We start from the raw sequence: 15839 nt of genomic DNA on the forward strand, positions 1-15839 counted from the left end.
AACCAATGAAATGAACACAAAACAGAAGACTCTCCCCCATCAAAAAACAAGTATAATTAGATTTATAATTTATATTTTGGTTATCTTTGAAAGATTTCGTATGTAAAAATCTCTCTCTTGCTCTCTTTTTTAAGCCCAATCTGACTTTGATCTTGCTGTGTAACCAAAGATGATCTTGAACTTTTGATCTTCTTGTTTTCATCTCCTAAATTTTAAGATTAGACTAGCATTAGATTTTAGGGTTGAATCTAGGCTTCTAAACTAATAGGTTTTCTGCCTCCCCCAGACCACATAATAGGTTTCTCTGCCAGTGTATTTAACCAGATCAAGCCAAATTGAAGAAGTATAATAATAGGTTTATTTGAGCAAAGCAATTCTTAGAAAAGTTCTCTAGTCCCAGAGTTCAAGACCACAGAATCCTCACCCCCATACTAAAGCAGGGAGACTTTATAGGTTGTAGGTGAGGGTTGATGACATGTCCTGCCACAAGCTGGGTTTGTGCCCAAGTATGGTCAGAAGCTGAACACTTTAGGCTGGGACTTGAGTGGCTGGCAGCGTCAGGGGAGCAAGCTGCAGTACCCCCAAGAATGTGGAACTGGGCTTTTCGGTACCTTTCTTTTGTTCGGAGACTCTCTGAGCAGGTTAGGTTTGGAGAGGCAGGATTGGGGCTTTCCGGATCCATGCAGGTCCAAGCTGAAGGTTCTAATCGAACACAAACGTGCTTGGCAAGCTCTACCAACTTAGCAACATCCCTAGCTCAGAAACGTCTGTTTACAAGTAAAAGATTTCCTTAGTCTAGAATTAGAAAAGTGCTATTTGTAGGACTTGCATAGGGTAGATTACACACTGAAACTGGATTCTGAATTGTCATGATTAATCAGTAATATCAAAAATTTTGTCAGTCAGTTTGTTGGGATTTGTGTGGGGTGAGAGGACAGCTGTGGGAGCCACTTTTCTCATGGCCCAAGAATCGGACCCAGGTTTGTGCAGGTTTGTTCGGCAAGAACTTGTATACTTGCCAACTCACCTCTGTGGCCTGACCAGTAACTTTCAAGGAATTTCTTTTGAATCAATTGCTTATTTAAATCATCTTGATTTATTTTTTTGTTTGTTTGTTTTGGTTATCCAGCAGGACAATCTCTTTACATTGGTTAGGCTGGCCTTGAACTTCTGGGTTCAAGACATCCTCCTGCAGCCTTAAGTAGCTGCCTTGGTCCGAGAGTCTCCAATGTTATGCAAAGGAGTTTGGGTTAAAGTTAGTCAGATAAAATGTTTGTCAAAATGTGGCTACATCTTCGGTCTCCATTTTGTCTGTGGATTTACAAATGAGTACATAAATAGATTTTGTTGTTGTTTCTATAACTGTTGGAGTTTCATACCCTGGGATTTCTCTGTTTGCTTGTTATGAGTATGTTTGTTTTGGAATATAAAGAGTATCCCATGTGACGCAGTTAGGGCTCCTTGGTTGCAGGGTGGAGAAACAGACTGGGATTTTAAGTATTAAGAAGAGTTTTCTTTAAAGGCTGTTTGAGAGCTGTTCTGTCAGTGGGGAAGCTGAAAACCTTGGAGTAGAAAGGAGCCAAGTGGCTGCAGGAAGATTTCTGAAATAGTCACTGGAAAGTCTCTGTCAGACACCACCACTGAAATCAGAGCTTTGTCCTGCCCTTCTACCCTTACAGGATTCTGCTGAAGACTCGAAGTCCTGTAAAGAGTTCCTGCTAACAGAACTCGAAGCCCTGTGCCCAAGCAAGCCTCGACACACCTCTAGTAATTAACAGGTGTGAAAGGAAGCCCTCTTCAGGGACTGTCGTGGAGGGTGGCACCTGCATTTTCTGTCCTGCCAAGATTGTACACAATAGAGTGAGGTAGTTCTTCAAAAGAAAATTAGAGGCTGGAAAAATGGCTCAGCAGTTAGAAGCTCTGGCCATAATCTTACAGAAAACCCAGCTACAATCCTAGCACCACATGATGGCTCACAGCCATCTTTAATTCCCTTCAAATGGTGTCTGACACCCTCTTAAGGCCTGCATGGAAACTGCATGCATGTGGTACACAAACACTCATACACATAAAATAAGAAAAGAAAATCAGCAAAAGAGAGTGATGTTATATATATCAGGCTGTTAAGACACCTTGAAGCCAGATGTGGTAGTAGTGCACACCTATAATCTCAAACCTCAGACTCTAAGGTAGGAAGGAGAACCCCACTTTCTAAGCAGTCTGGGAGACCCTGCCTCTAAAATAAAAAATCTTCAAATATCATTGATTTTTAAGAATATATAATATTCCAAAACTGGACATGGTGGCGTAGGCCTTTAATTCTAACTCTTGGAAGGCAAAGGCAGGCGAATTTCTTGAATTCAAGGCCAGCCTGGTCTACAGAGTTCCAAGACAGCTAGGGCTCCACAGAGAAACCCTGTCTTGAAAAACAGCAACAACAACAGAGTAATAATGAACATTTGATTTATTTATGGTACTTACACTGCCCATAAACCCTTTGCTTTGATAAACTTTTTATATAATGAAAATGTTAGTGTTATCTCCCATGACTCCATTACTTCTGTTTCACTAATTTTGTGATATTTAGAGAAAAAACAAACTGTATTTTTGTTAACTTGGATCCCTATCTGTAAACTGTCAGTAACCTCCCACGACTTGTGAATATTAACATGGTAATAACAAGACTTTATGTTACCTGACACTGTTATAGTGTATATCATAGGGCTTTATATATGAATTAGAAAAAGGAAATTGATGCTGGGCGGTGATGGCACATGCCTTTAATTCTAACATTTAAATCTAACATTGGGAGGCAGAGGCAGGTGGTTCTCTGTGAGTTTGAGGCCAGCTTGGTCTACAGAGTGAGCTCCAGGACAGCCAGGATTGTTTCACAAAGAAACCCTGTTTTGATAAAACCAAAAAAAAAAAAAAAAAAAAAAAAAAAAGAAAAAGAAAAAGGAATAGTCACGTATACAGTATCCTTTGTCCTTTGTTTTTCCCAACATTTATAGATTTATTCTGTGGGCAGAGGACCCATGTTGAGGTACTCTGAAGGTCAGAAAACAACTTTCTGGAATTGTTTTTTTCTTCCATTTTGTAGGTTCTGGGGAATCAAGCTTGGGCCATCAGACTTGACAACAAGCGTCTGAGCCATTATGCTAGCCCTTTCTTTCCTCCTTTTAAACAAGTAAACGTGATATAATAGCTGGGAAGGGTTTTGGAGTAAAGCTTAGCTCTCAGTAACATGGTGGGTAACTTAGATTTTCTTCCTCAACTTGGGTTTGCCAAGTTATAAAGCGGGGACAGTAATGCCTCACCCACAGAGTTCTCATGAAACATTGGGGTCGTGATGGAACTATTACAGCAATAAGTATCCAGTTCTACTTGGGTCTGTTCTCGCAAATGCATTATTTTTGCCCAGTTTCAGAAATTCAGTAAGTATGTGACTAGCATGGTCAGTGGCCTGAGTTTAATCTCCAGCACCGAGAAGGAAGAGGAGAAGGGCAACCTTCTTACTGCTTTCACTCATAGCAGATGACCTCACCTTTTATCCTCTAGAACCTAGACGTTAAACTCTAGTTCATCTGCCAGGCGTTTCATCCCAGGCAGGCAGATTTTGAGTTTGAGGCCAGTCTGGTCTACAGAGCTAGTTTCAGGAGCCAAGTCTACACAAAGAAACCCTGTCTAGAAACTCCCCTCTCCCCCCAAAAAAAGCCAAAAACAAACCCACAAATAAATAATTGGAAAGAAGGTAGGAAGAAGTATATTTACTGGGCTCTAAGAATGTATGTCTTTTTAAACATTATTTATAGTGTTGTGTGTATGTGTGTGTCTACGCACTATAGCAATTGTGTGGAGATCTTAGAGCAGCTCTCCTTCATCATGCATTTTCCAGGTACGAAACTCAACTCTTCAGGCTTGGCATCAAGTGCCAGCCCCCAGATGCATTTTTCTCTTCTTCGCCGTTCCTTCATCCTTCTAGTATTAAACCCACCACCCATATGGCAGCTCAAAACCATCTGTACCTTCAGATCCAGGGGAATCAAAACCCCCTTCTGGCCTCTACAAGCACCAGTCATGCATGAGATAGACAGATATACATTCAAGCAAAACAATCTACATATAAGACATTGTTTTTTCTAAGACAACAGGGATTCTCTGTCTTGAACAAATTATACTGGTGTATAATTTGGGAAATGGAAGCCCGTTTTAATTCTGTCTCTTTTTCCATTTCTAGTCACTGCTAAAATCCCAGCACTGTAGAGCAGTGGAAGGGCAGGTGGATCTAAACAAAACACAAAACCCAAGAAACTAACCCTGAACAAAAATAAAGAGCTGGATGCAGTGTTGCACACCTGTGATCCAGCATTCAGAAGGCGCAGGCTGGCCGATCACTGAGTCCAAGGCTAGCCTGGTCTACATGGAGAATTCCAGACCAGTCAAAAGCTACTCTAAAATACGTAAGCAAATGAAAGTGAGTCACGTATGTGAAGCTGGGGAGATGGCTCAGTGGTTGAGAGCATTGGCTCTTACAGAGGACCAGCGTTTGGCTCCCAGAAGCCACACTGGGCAGTTCATAATCACCTATGGCTCCATCTCTGGGGTCTTGGTAGGCATCGACACATGTTACACATACTCACAGACTTACAAATAAAGACAGAAGGAAAAAGGAGTCAAGGACTGGTGAGATGGCTCAGTGGGGGAAAGTGCTTAATGCCTCGCCTGATGACCTCTGTTCCTTTCTGGAGCCCACATGTAGAAGAAAAAACCAACTCCCACAAATTAATTAATTATTGTCCTTTCATCTACATACATGTGCCACACACAATAAATAAATGTGATACTTAAAAAAAAGTGAAAGGCGGCTGTATGTGTGTTTGGCTGAGTCTGATATTTAACTGTGAAACAGGGCATGAGGAGTGAGGGTGCATCCATCCTGTTTCTGCCACACTGCCTTTGGGCAGCCTCTGGCTGCTGGCCCCAGGCTCTTCCCTTTCCAACTGAAGCACCCTCCTGGCTTCAAGTCCCAATGCAGTATAGGAATTTACTTGTTCTCCCAAGGCAGAATGTTGTAATTCAAAATAGTTTTGGTGAAAGAATGAAGTCTCTGAAATAGATTTCTCTAGAAATAGATTCTTGTACATTGTAATTATTGTCTGCAATAGCACTCCTACTCAGATAGTCAGAATTCTGTGGGACTCAATAGGCTTATTTTATGTCTCTCTGGCACAGCAGCATGGTACGTCATGACTGCTTTCACATTTGTGTCTTGTCATTTTGTATAAGTGAACAAATTGTTCTCAGGAAAAAATGAATATATTTAGATTCTGAAAATCATGTGTTTGTATAACTCGGTAGAAGCTGTGCATATAAAATAAATATTTTGTTGCAGGTAACAGCGCATGTGAAAACAGCTCTCTGTTTACTTGATGAAGAAGCAAATACAGCAGGTCCCCAATGTGTAAAATGCCTGTGTCCCAAATTTTATATACAGTAGTGGTTGAATGTGAACTCTGAAGAGGCTGCCAGGTTTGAGTTCTGATCTTGTTAGAGAAATGGCTGAACTTCTCTAGCCATGTTCCCATCTGTAAAATGGACAGGGTAGCAGTCCCTATTATGTCAGGCTGATGTGGGGACTCATTTTGTAATTGGGGTGTAATGCACATAAGAAAGTTAATTTTAAAGTGTGCAGTTCAGTGATGCTTAGTACAATGAGAATGTTGTACAACCACTACCTCTGTCTTTTTGGCTTTTTTTGAGCGTAGTCTTGGACCGCTATCCTTAGACCAGGTTGACCTCAAACTCAGAGATCCACCTTTAATCTCAGCTGTGACAGGTGGATCTCTGAGTTCAAGGCCAGCGTGGTTTAAGAGAGTTCCAGGACTTCAGGACTACACACAGAGAAACTGACTGAAAACAAAACAAAGCCAAACAAAAAGCTCCTGAAGCCAGTAAAGTAGAAGAACCTGTTTAACCCTGTGGATGTCTAATCTCTAGCCCTCCAGAGGTTCATTTACTTTCCAGTTTACTGAGATAAGCTGAAGGGTGATTGTTTATTTTATTCAACATTTCTAGGTATTGGGCGGCACATTGTCTAAGACACCATTTTGCTGTAATTAGAAATCCACATCTCAAGTTTCAAGCCTCACATTCATGTTTCTAACAAAGGATAGAGGGAATCTCTCTCTCTCTCTCTCTCTCTCTCTCTCTTTCTCTCAGTCACTGTGTGTGGGTGTGTGAGTGTGCGCACAGTGCACCCTCTCCTTTACTAGAGTAAAACCTGTGAGCTTTGAGTTCCTATTCATTTACTGCTGCTGGCCCACAGGGATTAGGACAAGTAAGCTGGGACTCTGGCAGGCTAGCTTTCTGTGCCACCTCTATATCCCAAATCACTTTAGGATGGAAGAAGCCCATATTCAGTTATTACCTGGGACTGGTATTCCCTGGTTACTGTTGTCATGGTGTTCAACTCGTCAACCAGAAAGGTACCCCAGGGCTCCTTCTGCTTCCCAGTGCTGTGGACTAATACTTCTGTACAGTGTGAAAATGTGTCATTCTCATTGTTAATAAAAAGTCGATTAGCTGATAGGCAGGATTTTGAGGACAGAGAAAATGCTGGAAAGAAAAAGGGCAGAGTCTGAGGAGTCACAAACAGATGAAGAAAGAAGCAAGATGAATATGTTGGAAGAAGGTATGGCCACAAGGCAGTGGGGAGATAAGAAATATGGGTTAATTTAAAATGTAAGAGTTAGCTAGTAATAAGTCTGAGCTATTGGCTTAGCATTTAATATTAAGTCTACATAGTTATTTGGGAACCTGCTGGTGGGACAGGAAAGTCTACATATATCCCAGGATTTGTCCTCACCATCCTATTGTATCTGTTTTCTGTTGCTGCTGTAACAAATGATACTATATTTAGTGGCTTAAAATTCTACCTGTTTATCATCTCTAAGTTAGGCTAGTGCAGGTTGACTGAGACAAAATCAAGAAGTAATTTTTTTTTTTTCATTTTGTTGTATTCCTTTATGAAGACTCTAGGGTACAAGCAATTTCCTAACTTTGACCACTTACAGAAGCTGCCCACAGTCCTTGACTAGTGGTACATTCTTCAGTCTTCACAGTTAGCCGTGTGCTCACCCCCTCTTACTCCTTTGCTTTGTCCTTGATACTTCTTTTTTTCAGTGATGAGAATAGAACTCAGGGTTTTGTATGTGTTGAACAACTCCTTTTCCCCTCAGCCACATCTCCAGCTTTCCTTTGCTACTTTTTTTTTTTTTTTTTTTTTTTTTTTTTTTTTTTTTTTGGTTTTTTGAGACAGGGTTTCTCTGTGGTTTTGGAGCCTGTCCTGGAACTAGCTCTTGTAGACCAGGCTGGTCTCGAACTCACAGAGATCCGCCTGCCTCTGCCTCCCGAGTGCTGGGATTAAAGGCGTGCGCCACCACCGCCCGGCTCCTTTGCTACTTTTTAAAAGTGCTTTTGTATTGTTTTAGATAGTCTTACTATGTCACTTGGACTCTGTAGACCAGGCTGACCTTAAACTCAGAGATCCTAAGTGTTCCTAAAGGCTTGCACCACTACATCCTGCTTATTTTTTTTTTTTTTTTTTGTTGTTGTTGTTGTTTTGTTTTGTTTTCGAGACAGGGTTTCTCTGTGTTGCTTTGGAGCCTGTCCTGGAACTAGCTCTTGTAGACCAGGCTGGCCTCTAACTCACAGAGGTCTGCCTGCCGAGTGCTGGGATTAAAGGCATGTGCCACCACTGTGTGGTGGTCCTGCTTAAATTTTTTCTTTTTTACATTTCGTTTATGTATATGTGTGGAAGTGTGTGCACATGTGGGGAGGCTACAGAGCACCACGTAGGAGTCAGTTCTCTTCCATCATATGGGTCCTGGGATGAGCTGAGGTTGCTGGGCTTGGCACCAAGAGCCTTTACCCAATGAGTCATTTTTCCAGCCCCGTGCTGCTTTTAAGGAGTCTTGTAATTTCATGATTTTCACTTAGTGATCCAAAATAATCTTCCTGTTTTAAGGTCAGCTGATTAATAAACTATAACATAATGTGCCATTTTCACAAGTAGTAGGAGTTAGGACAGCCACTTGTAAGAAACTACTTCAACCTTTGGTCTCCACGTGCATACATGAACACACACACTATTTCAAATACTTTTTGTATAATTCTTACATGCCTTTTCAGTATTTAGTGAATATATTTGCTAAGCATAGGAAGTAGCTGTGTGTGTCTTTGTCTTTGGGACAAAGTCTTGCCTTGTAGCCTTGGCTGTTCTGGAACTTGCTGTGTAAACCAGGCTGGCCTTGAACTCATAGAGATCTGCCTGTCTCTATCTTCTGAGTTCTGGAATTAAAGATGTGTGCCACCATGCCTGGCTTAGAATACGTTTTAAAATTATTGACTATTTTAATTTTGGGAAATATCAGAGGCATTATAGCAACTGACCTGAGAAACCTGAGAAAAAAGTCAAAATTCTGTTTATCTGTTGTCTTCAAATGTGCCATAGTTTTGTTTCTTTTTCAGTATCAGAGAAAGAGACGAGATTTCTCCTGGAAAATTAAACTCTTTTTTTTTTTTAAGTAGCTAATGATAGAAATTTGAATGTGAACAATCCCAATAGATTAAAGTACTGTGTTTATTTGGTAAGAATTTAATTTAACTGATTGTACTAATGAGTTTTTGGTCATTAAAAAGTTGCAGTCTGGACTAGAGAGATGGCTCAGTGGTTAAGAACATTGACTATTATTGCAGAGGACCTTAGTTCAATTCATGGCAGCTCATAAACATCTGAACTCCAGTCCTGGGGAATCTGACACCCTCTTCTAGCCTCCACAGCGCACCAGGCATGCAAATAATGCACAGGCCTACATGCAGATAAAACACAGCCAGGCGGTGGTGGCAGAGACAGGCCTGATCTACAAGAACGAGTTCTAGGACAGGCTCCAAAGCTACAGAGAAACCCTGTCTTGAACCCCCCCCCCCAAAAAAAAACCCCAACCTATTTGTTTGTTTGTTTGTTTAATGTTGTGGCCTGTCTTTTACTGCAACGGCTAAAGCCCTTTTTAAACTTTGCAGGGAAGTGTGACCGCTATGACAGTGTTCTTTCCCTTGGATACTGCTAGACTTCGACTTCAGGGTGAGTAGTGGTCTCATTCTTAGTGCAGTACTGCACCGAGATGAGATACTCTGTTTACGTACCTGTCTGCTTGCTTGTTTGGTTTTGTGGTAGGGTTATGTGTAGCCCGAGCAGGCTTAAAACTCACTACATAGCCTAACCATGAGCTCATCCCCCTGTTCCACCTCTGAAGTTTTTTGCATTATAGGTATGTACCATTGCACCTGATTTAAATATTTGATCCCCCGCCCCGCCCCAATTTTTCTTTCTGTGCTAGGGGCTTAACCTAGAGCTTGTACAAGCAGCTAGTCTAGTGCTCAACCACTAGGTATTCCCCCTCCCCAGTATTGTTCTTTTTTTCTTTCTTTCTTTCTTTCTTTTTTAAAAAAATATTTATCTATGCATATGAGTGCTCTATTTGCATGTGTGCCTGTGTGACAGAAGAGGGCACAGACAGAACACGGCACTATGTGGTTCCTGAGAACTGAGCTCAGGACCTCTGGAAGAGAGCAGTCAGTGCTCTTAACCACTGAGCCATCTCTCCAGCTCCCCAGTATTATTCTTTAGATGGGGAATTGTGGCAACTCAAGTTAATGTAAATAAATCACCTGTAGAAAATTCCACAGCGGAAATTACCAAATATGCAGACAGAAAAGCCTAAATACTAAGTGTATAGGGACAGTTTCTCTTATAAACTGACGAGTGACAGTTAAGAATTACTCAACAGTTAAGAGTATCCAGGTTCAATTCCTAGCACCCACATGGCAGCTACCAACTGTCTGTAACTCCAGTTCCAAGGGATCTGGTACCCCCACACAGACATATATGTAGGAAAAACACCAATGTACATAAAATAAAAATAAATAAATTACTAAAGGAAGAAATAAAAACATATTATTCAATACCAAGGCTCTGCAGCTTCTTAGAACAGAAAAGGGTGCCTGAAGGGTAAGTTGAGGGAACCCCAGGCAGGTGAATTTCACAGTAAAGAGTGATTGCATACAGCTCATTTCCTCATGCCAGTATGCGAAGACACCTCCCTTCTGCAGCCAGTGTCGCTGCTTTTACTATATAGCAAGCCCACACTTGAAAAAGGTATTTTTTTTCCTTAGCAGTTATTAAAAAGAGATGTTTGATAGGCAGGTGGACAACGTACTCTCAATATGCTGTACACGTAATAGATTTCTACACTGAGGACAGTGGGACATCGGGACTGTACTCACACCCACAGTTTGGACACTGCTGTTTAATACCTGCCAGGCAAGTTCAAGCAGGATTGGCCTTGGCAACAAAGAAGTCTTGGAGAGTCAGCCCTTGTCTGGGGGTGGTGGCACACATCCTTAATCCCAGCACTCAAGAGGCAGAAGCAGAGGTGGATGGGCCTGAATTGGAAGCCATCCTGGTCACACACCATGGCTTTTGTTTTACAGTAGATGGTCAGACCCAGGCCTCGTGTACTAGGCAAGTGCTCCACTCTGAGCTCTGTCTCCAGGATGACTTTTGAGGCTTAAACTGGGCATGTTTAAAGGAGGAAGATTTTCTAAAAAGGAGACTGGGAACAATGGATATATGTATCTACTGCCCTTACTCGCCCAGACATGTCCTCCTAACACACCTTTAGCACTATAGGATTTTGCAATTTGCTGTAATTCTCTTTCTTCTATTTTTTTAACTTGAAATTATTATTATTGCTGCTATTATTTTGATGATGATGATGATGATGATGATGATGATGATGATGACGACGACGACGACTTTGGTTTTCAAGACAGGGTTTCTCTGTCCTGGAGTTCACTCTGTAGAACCAGGCTGGCCTTGAACTCAGATCTCTCTACCTCTGCTAGGATTAAAGGCGTGTACCACCACCTGGCTCCACTTGAAATTATAAACTGATACCACAAGTTGCATAAAAAGATTTTGAAAACTAGCTAAGAGGTTAAACACTTTGTGCCTACTGCTTGTGGTTAGAATTTTTAGGTGGGTGGTTCTATGCCGCACAAAGGAAAACATGTAAGAAAGTGCTGTACAGGGAATCCTCACCTCCACCTTTACTCCTCTCCACTGTTGACACTGACTCACTTTGTGCTGTTTCTTTGGTATCTTCATTGCTAGGAAAGATGGGTCTCTCCCTTAGTTTTTTTGTGTTTTTTGTTTTTGTTTTTCGAGACAGGGTTTCACTGTAGCTTTGGAACCTATCCTAGAGCTAGCTCTTATAGACCAGGCTGACCTCGAACTCACAGAGATCAACCTGCCTCTGTCTCCAGAGTGCTAGGATTAAAGGCATGTGCCACCACTGCCGGGCTACTCTATTAGTTTTTAAAATTACTTTATATATATATATGCCTTGTATCTGGGGGTATGTGCACATGAGCGCAGATGGCCTCAGAAGCCAAGGTGCTGGAATTCCTGGAGTTACAGGTGTTTGTGAGCCACCTGATATGCTGAGAATCAAACTCAGGTCCTCTACAGGAGCACAAGCTCTTAACTGATGGACCATCCTCGCAGCCCCAAGTGTTTTGATTTGGACATACTTCAGAATGGCAAATGTAGGGTGGGTTCTGTGTACACACCCGCAGTCACAGCTACTTGGGAGACGGAGGCTTGTGGACCATTTGAACACAGGAGCTGTACTGAGACCTTGTTTTAGAGAGGGAGGGAGGAAGAGAGAATGAGAGAGCCAAAGCAAAACAAAAAGAATGAGGAGACCAGAGGCCAATGTTGTAGAGGAGTGAAGCATGAGACTGAGTGTCAGCCAACCTGGTTTTCACACTTTATGGAAATACATACAAGTGATGTAGATTATGAGTTTTCACCTTACTCATACAAAAGGCACATTTTGGCTGGGCAGTGTTGGTACACGCCCTTAATCTCAGCACTCAGGAGGCAGAGGCAGGTGAATCTCTGTAAATTTGAGACCAATCTGGTCTACAGAGGGAGTACCAGGACAGGCTTCAAAGCTACAGAGAGAATCGGGTGGTGGTGGTGGCACAGGCCTTTAATCCCAGCACTCGGGAGGCAGAGGCAGGCAAATCTCCGTGAGTTCAAGGCCAGCCTGGTTTACAAGAGCTCGTTTCCGGACAGGCTCCAAAGCTACAGAGAAACCCTGTCTTGGGGGGAAAACACTACAGAGAAACACTGTTTCGAAAAACAAAACCAAAAAAACCCAAACAAACAAACAAACAAGCAAAACTAAAACAAAAAAAGTTCTAGACTATGCATTTAAACAATTATTTTTAGGTATTATTTAATGTAATCGGTGTTTTGTCCGGTGCATATCTGTGTACCACATGCATGTCTGGTGTCCACACAGACCAGAAGGCACCAGATTCTCTAGCACTGGGCTTACAGATGGTGCTCTTACCTGTGACTTGTCTCTCTAGCCCCAGACTGTCCATCTTTAGCCTGGCAGCGTGTTTCCCTTCATCCAGTCCTGCAGTTCTCAAGTCTGGTGTGGATGCACCCTAACCTGCTTACCCTTGCCCTAGTGTGGAGGAATTCTTGGGCTGTTTCACAATTTTGTTATTGTCGTTCTTGCAAATAGCATGTAAGAATAGATTTGTTCATAGGCCATTTTGTTTCTGTAAACTTTATGGGATATATTCCCAGACGTGGGACTTCTTCTGAATCAAGGGTAAATGTATGTGTGATTTTGAGTGAATGCCAGATTGCTTTTATTAGGGCTGACTAACTTGCCATTTCATAAGATATATTGGTACCAATTTTAATTCTGAGGAAATAGGTTCATTTCCACATTTTTAGTTTTTCAGATTAGTTTTCTAGTATATAGTAGGAAATTTGAAAGTTAATTGAAGTGGATATTGTTTTCATTCAGTGATAACGCACAAACATGCCCTTCTGGGATTTTTTTTTTTTTTTTAAGGTTAAGAAGCAGCACAAAGCCAGAACTTTTGAAATTTGAGTTTTAATTTTATTCCTGACTTTGCGTTTGATTTTCTGGCCTCTTTCACAAAAAGAAGAGAGTAGGGACTGGAGAGATGGCTCGGCAGTAAGAGCACATGTAGCTCTAGCCGAGGACCTGGGTTCAATTCCCAGCACCCACATGGCAACTCACAACCATCTGTAACTTAGTTCCAGGTTACCCAACACTCTTCTGACTTCCCTGGGCACCAGGCACATATGTGGTACACATACACATGCAGGCAAAACACCCATACATAGAAAATAAAATAAATCTTTTTTTATAAAAGATAAAAAGAGAAGATGATCTAGTTCCTATTCTATAAGGTGTGGGATATAAAAATGAGAACATGCATATTAATTTAAAACAAGAGCACGATATAGGGCTGGAGAGCTGGCTCAGCCATTAAGAGCATTTACTGATCTCCAGAGGATCCAAGTTTGGTTTTCGGCACCCATATCATGAGGTTCATAGTTGCCCTCTGGCCTCCAAGGTTCCACCTGTTTACATGTGGCTCACATAAAATCACAGAGGTACATATACATAAGAAGGGAGGGAGGGAAGAAAGAAGAGAAGGAGGGATCGATAGACAGATGGCTTAGTGTACTACACCAGGCGGTGGTTGCGCATGCTTTTAATCCTAGCACCTGGGAGGCAGAGACAAGCAGATCTCTGCGATTTTGAGGCCAGCTTGGACTACAGAGGTAGTTCCAGGATAACTAGGACTGTTACATAGAGAAACCTTGTCTCCAAAAAACAAAACAAAAAATAAATAAATAAAATAAAAAGAACATGTACTGCTTTTCCAGAGGACACAACTTCAGTTTCCAGTAACTCTAGTTCCAGGGGATTTTACACCCTCTTCTGGCCTCCAAGGGCACCTGCACTCATGTACACACACTGACACACAGACACATACATATAATTAAAGATAAAATATAAGAAAAAGCACTGGAGCCAGATGGTGGTGGTGCATGCCTTTAATCCCATCACTTGGGAGCAGAGGCAGGTGGATCTCTGAGTTTAAGGCCAACCTGGTTTACAAAGTGAGTTCCAGGACAGTCAGAGCTACATAAAGAAACTCTGTCTAGAAAAACAAAACAAAATGAAAAAAAATGAAGAAAGAAAGAAAACAGGTAGGAAGAGTACTATAAAACCCTAGAAATAACATTTCTGCTTTACTGTGGAAATTAGAGTTTAACTTAAAATTCTGAATAACAGATGAAACTCAAGAAATTTACTTTGGGAAAGTAACCCATGGCCAGACACACTGGAGGATCTGAGGCAAAGTAGGGAGCTCAAAAAAATGGATGAGAGTTGATGCAGGTGGCGTGATGGCATTTCAGTGACGCTTGCTGATGCTAGAGATAATAATTCTCTTGATTTTTACAGTTGATGAGAAAAGAAAGTCAAAAACTACTCATGCAGTGCTCCTGGAGATTATTAAAGAAGAAGGCCTGTGAGTACCCCTTTCCCAACTTCTCACAGTGGCTCCTTGGGGAACGCAGAAGCCCCGGTTATAGACTTATAGTCTTGAGAGTTTGTGATTGCCTAACTTATAGAAGCATATCTGTTCTTAATCCCAGGCTTCTCTGGCAATTTTCTGTGGCTTTTGTCTATGACCTTTACTTTGCTTATTGTTTTGTTTTTTGTTTTTTTCCGTAGCCTGGCACCATACCGAGGGTGGTTTCCAGTTATCTCCAGTCTCTGCTGCTCCAATTTTGTCTATTTCTACACTTTTAATAGCCTCAAAGCAGTATGGGTCAAAGGTCAACGTTCTTCTACAGGAAAAGATCTGGTGGTTGGATTTGTTGCAGGTAACAAGGTTTTCTGGGTATAAAATATCTTTATATTTTAATATTGATCTGTGCTTCATATATCCTCTAAGAGATTATTTTAGCACCCAGTTCCGCTGTAGGGAATATGGCCAGTTTTTCTGACGTGTTTCTTTAATGTGATAAAAAGCACATGACATAAAATTTGCCAGTGTAACCATTTTAAGGTAAGTTAGTCATGTGAAGTATGTGTGCATTTTAAAACTGACACCAGAAGGTTTTCATTGTACAAACCTCAGACCCCTGAGTAAATTCCCACCTCTCCTCTCAACACCTGGTAACCGTCATTCATTCTGCTTCTGCCTTTAAGGATTTGACTACATTTGGTACTGCATACAAGTGAGATCATATAGTATTTGTCTTTTGTAATGACCTCATTTCACTTAGTAGTATCCTCACGGTTCATCCACGTTGTAGCATTTGACATATATTTCCCTTTTATGTCCAGATAATATTCTGTTGTGTGAATACATCACATTGTGTGTATCTTTTCATCTGCTAAGGGACATTTGGGTTGCATCCACCTCTTGCTGTTTGGAGTATGCTTCATGAACATGGGGTGGGTAACCCTTTGGAAACTGCTCTCAAGTGTGTTGGAAGGGTTTCTCTGTGTCTCAGCAGAGACTTATTAGTTATAAATGCTTGGCCGGTACCTTAGGCTTGTCTCCAGCCAACTCTTATAACTTTTTTTAAAATTTATTTATTTTTATTTTGTGTGCATTGGTGTTTAGCCTCCATGTATGGCTGTATGAGGGTATCAGATATTGAAGTTCCAGACATTTGTTAGCTGCCATGTGGGTGCTGGGAATTGAACCTGGGTCCTTTAGAAGAGCAGAGTACTCTTTTTTTTTTTTTGTTTGGTTTTTGGTTGTTGTTTTTTTTTCGAGACAGGGTTTCTCTGTAGCTTTGAAGTCTGTCCTGGAACTTGCTCTGAAGACCAGGCTGCCAGGCTGACCTCGAATGA

At 41.5% G+C, this 15839-nt stretch overlaps 1 protein-coding gene across 2 annotated transcripts in view; it reads left to right on the forward strand.

Annotated features, from left to right (window-relative positions):
- Window positions 1–15839, forward strand: part of Slc25a17 (solute carrier family 25 member 17) — a 39413-nt gene that overhangs the window by 3957 nt on the left and 19617 nt on the right. The window contains exons 2-5 of one of the 2 annotated variants that reach the window (XM_057791876.1): window positions 1680–1778; window positions 9082–9142; window positions 14433–14499; window positions 14706–14857. In XM_057791876.1, the coding sequence (XP_057647859.1) occupies window positions 9097–9142; window positions 14433–14499; window positions 14706–14857 (265 nt within the window). In that variant the 5' untranslated portion in view covers window positions 1680–1778; window positions 9082–9096. The remainder of the gene's footprint in view (window positions 1–1679; window positions 1779–9081; window positions 9143–14432; window positions 14500–14705; window positions 14858–15839) is intronic. The other variant, XM_057791875.1, reaches the window with a different exon arrangement.

Source organism: Chionomys nivalis, chromosome 17 (genome assembly GCF_950005125.1).
Source record: "Chionomys nivalis chromosome 17, mChiNiv1.1, whole genome shotgun sequence".
Classification (NCBI taxonomy): Eukaryota; Metazoa; Chordata; class Mammalia; order Rodentia; family Cricetidae; genus Chionomys; species Chionomys nivalis.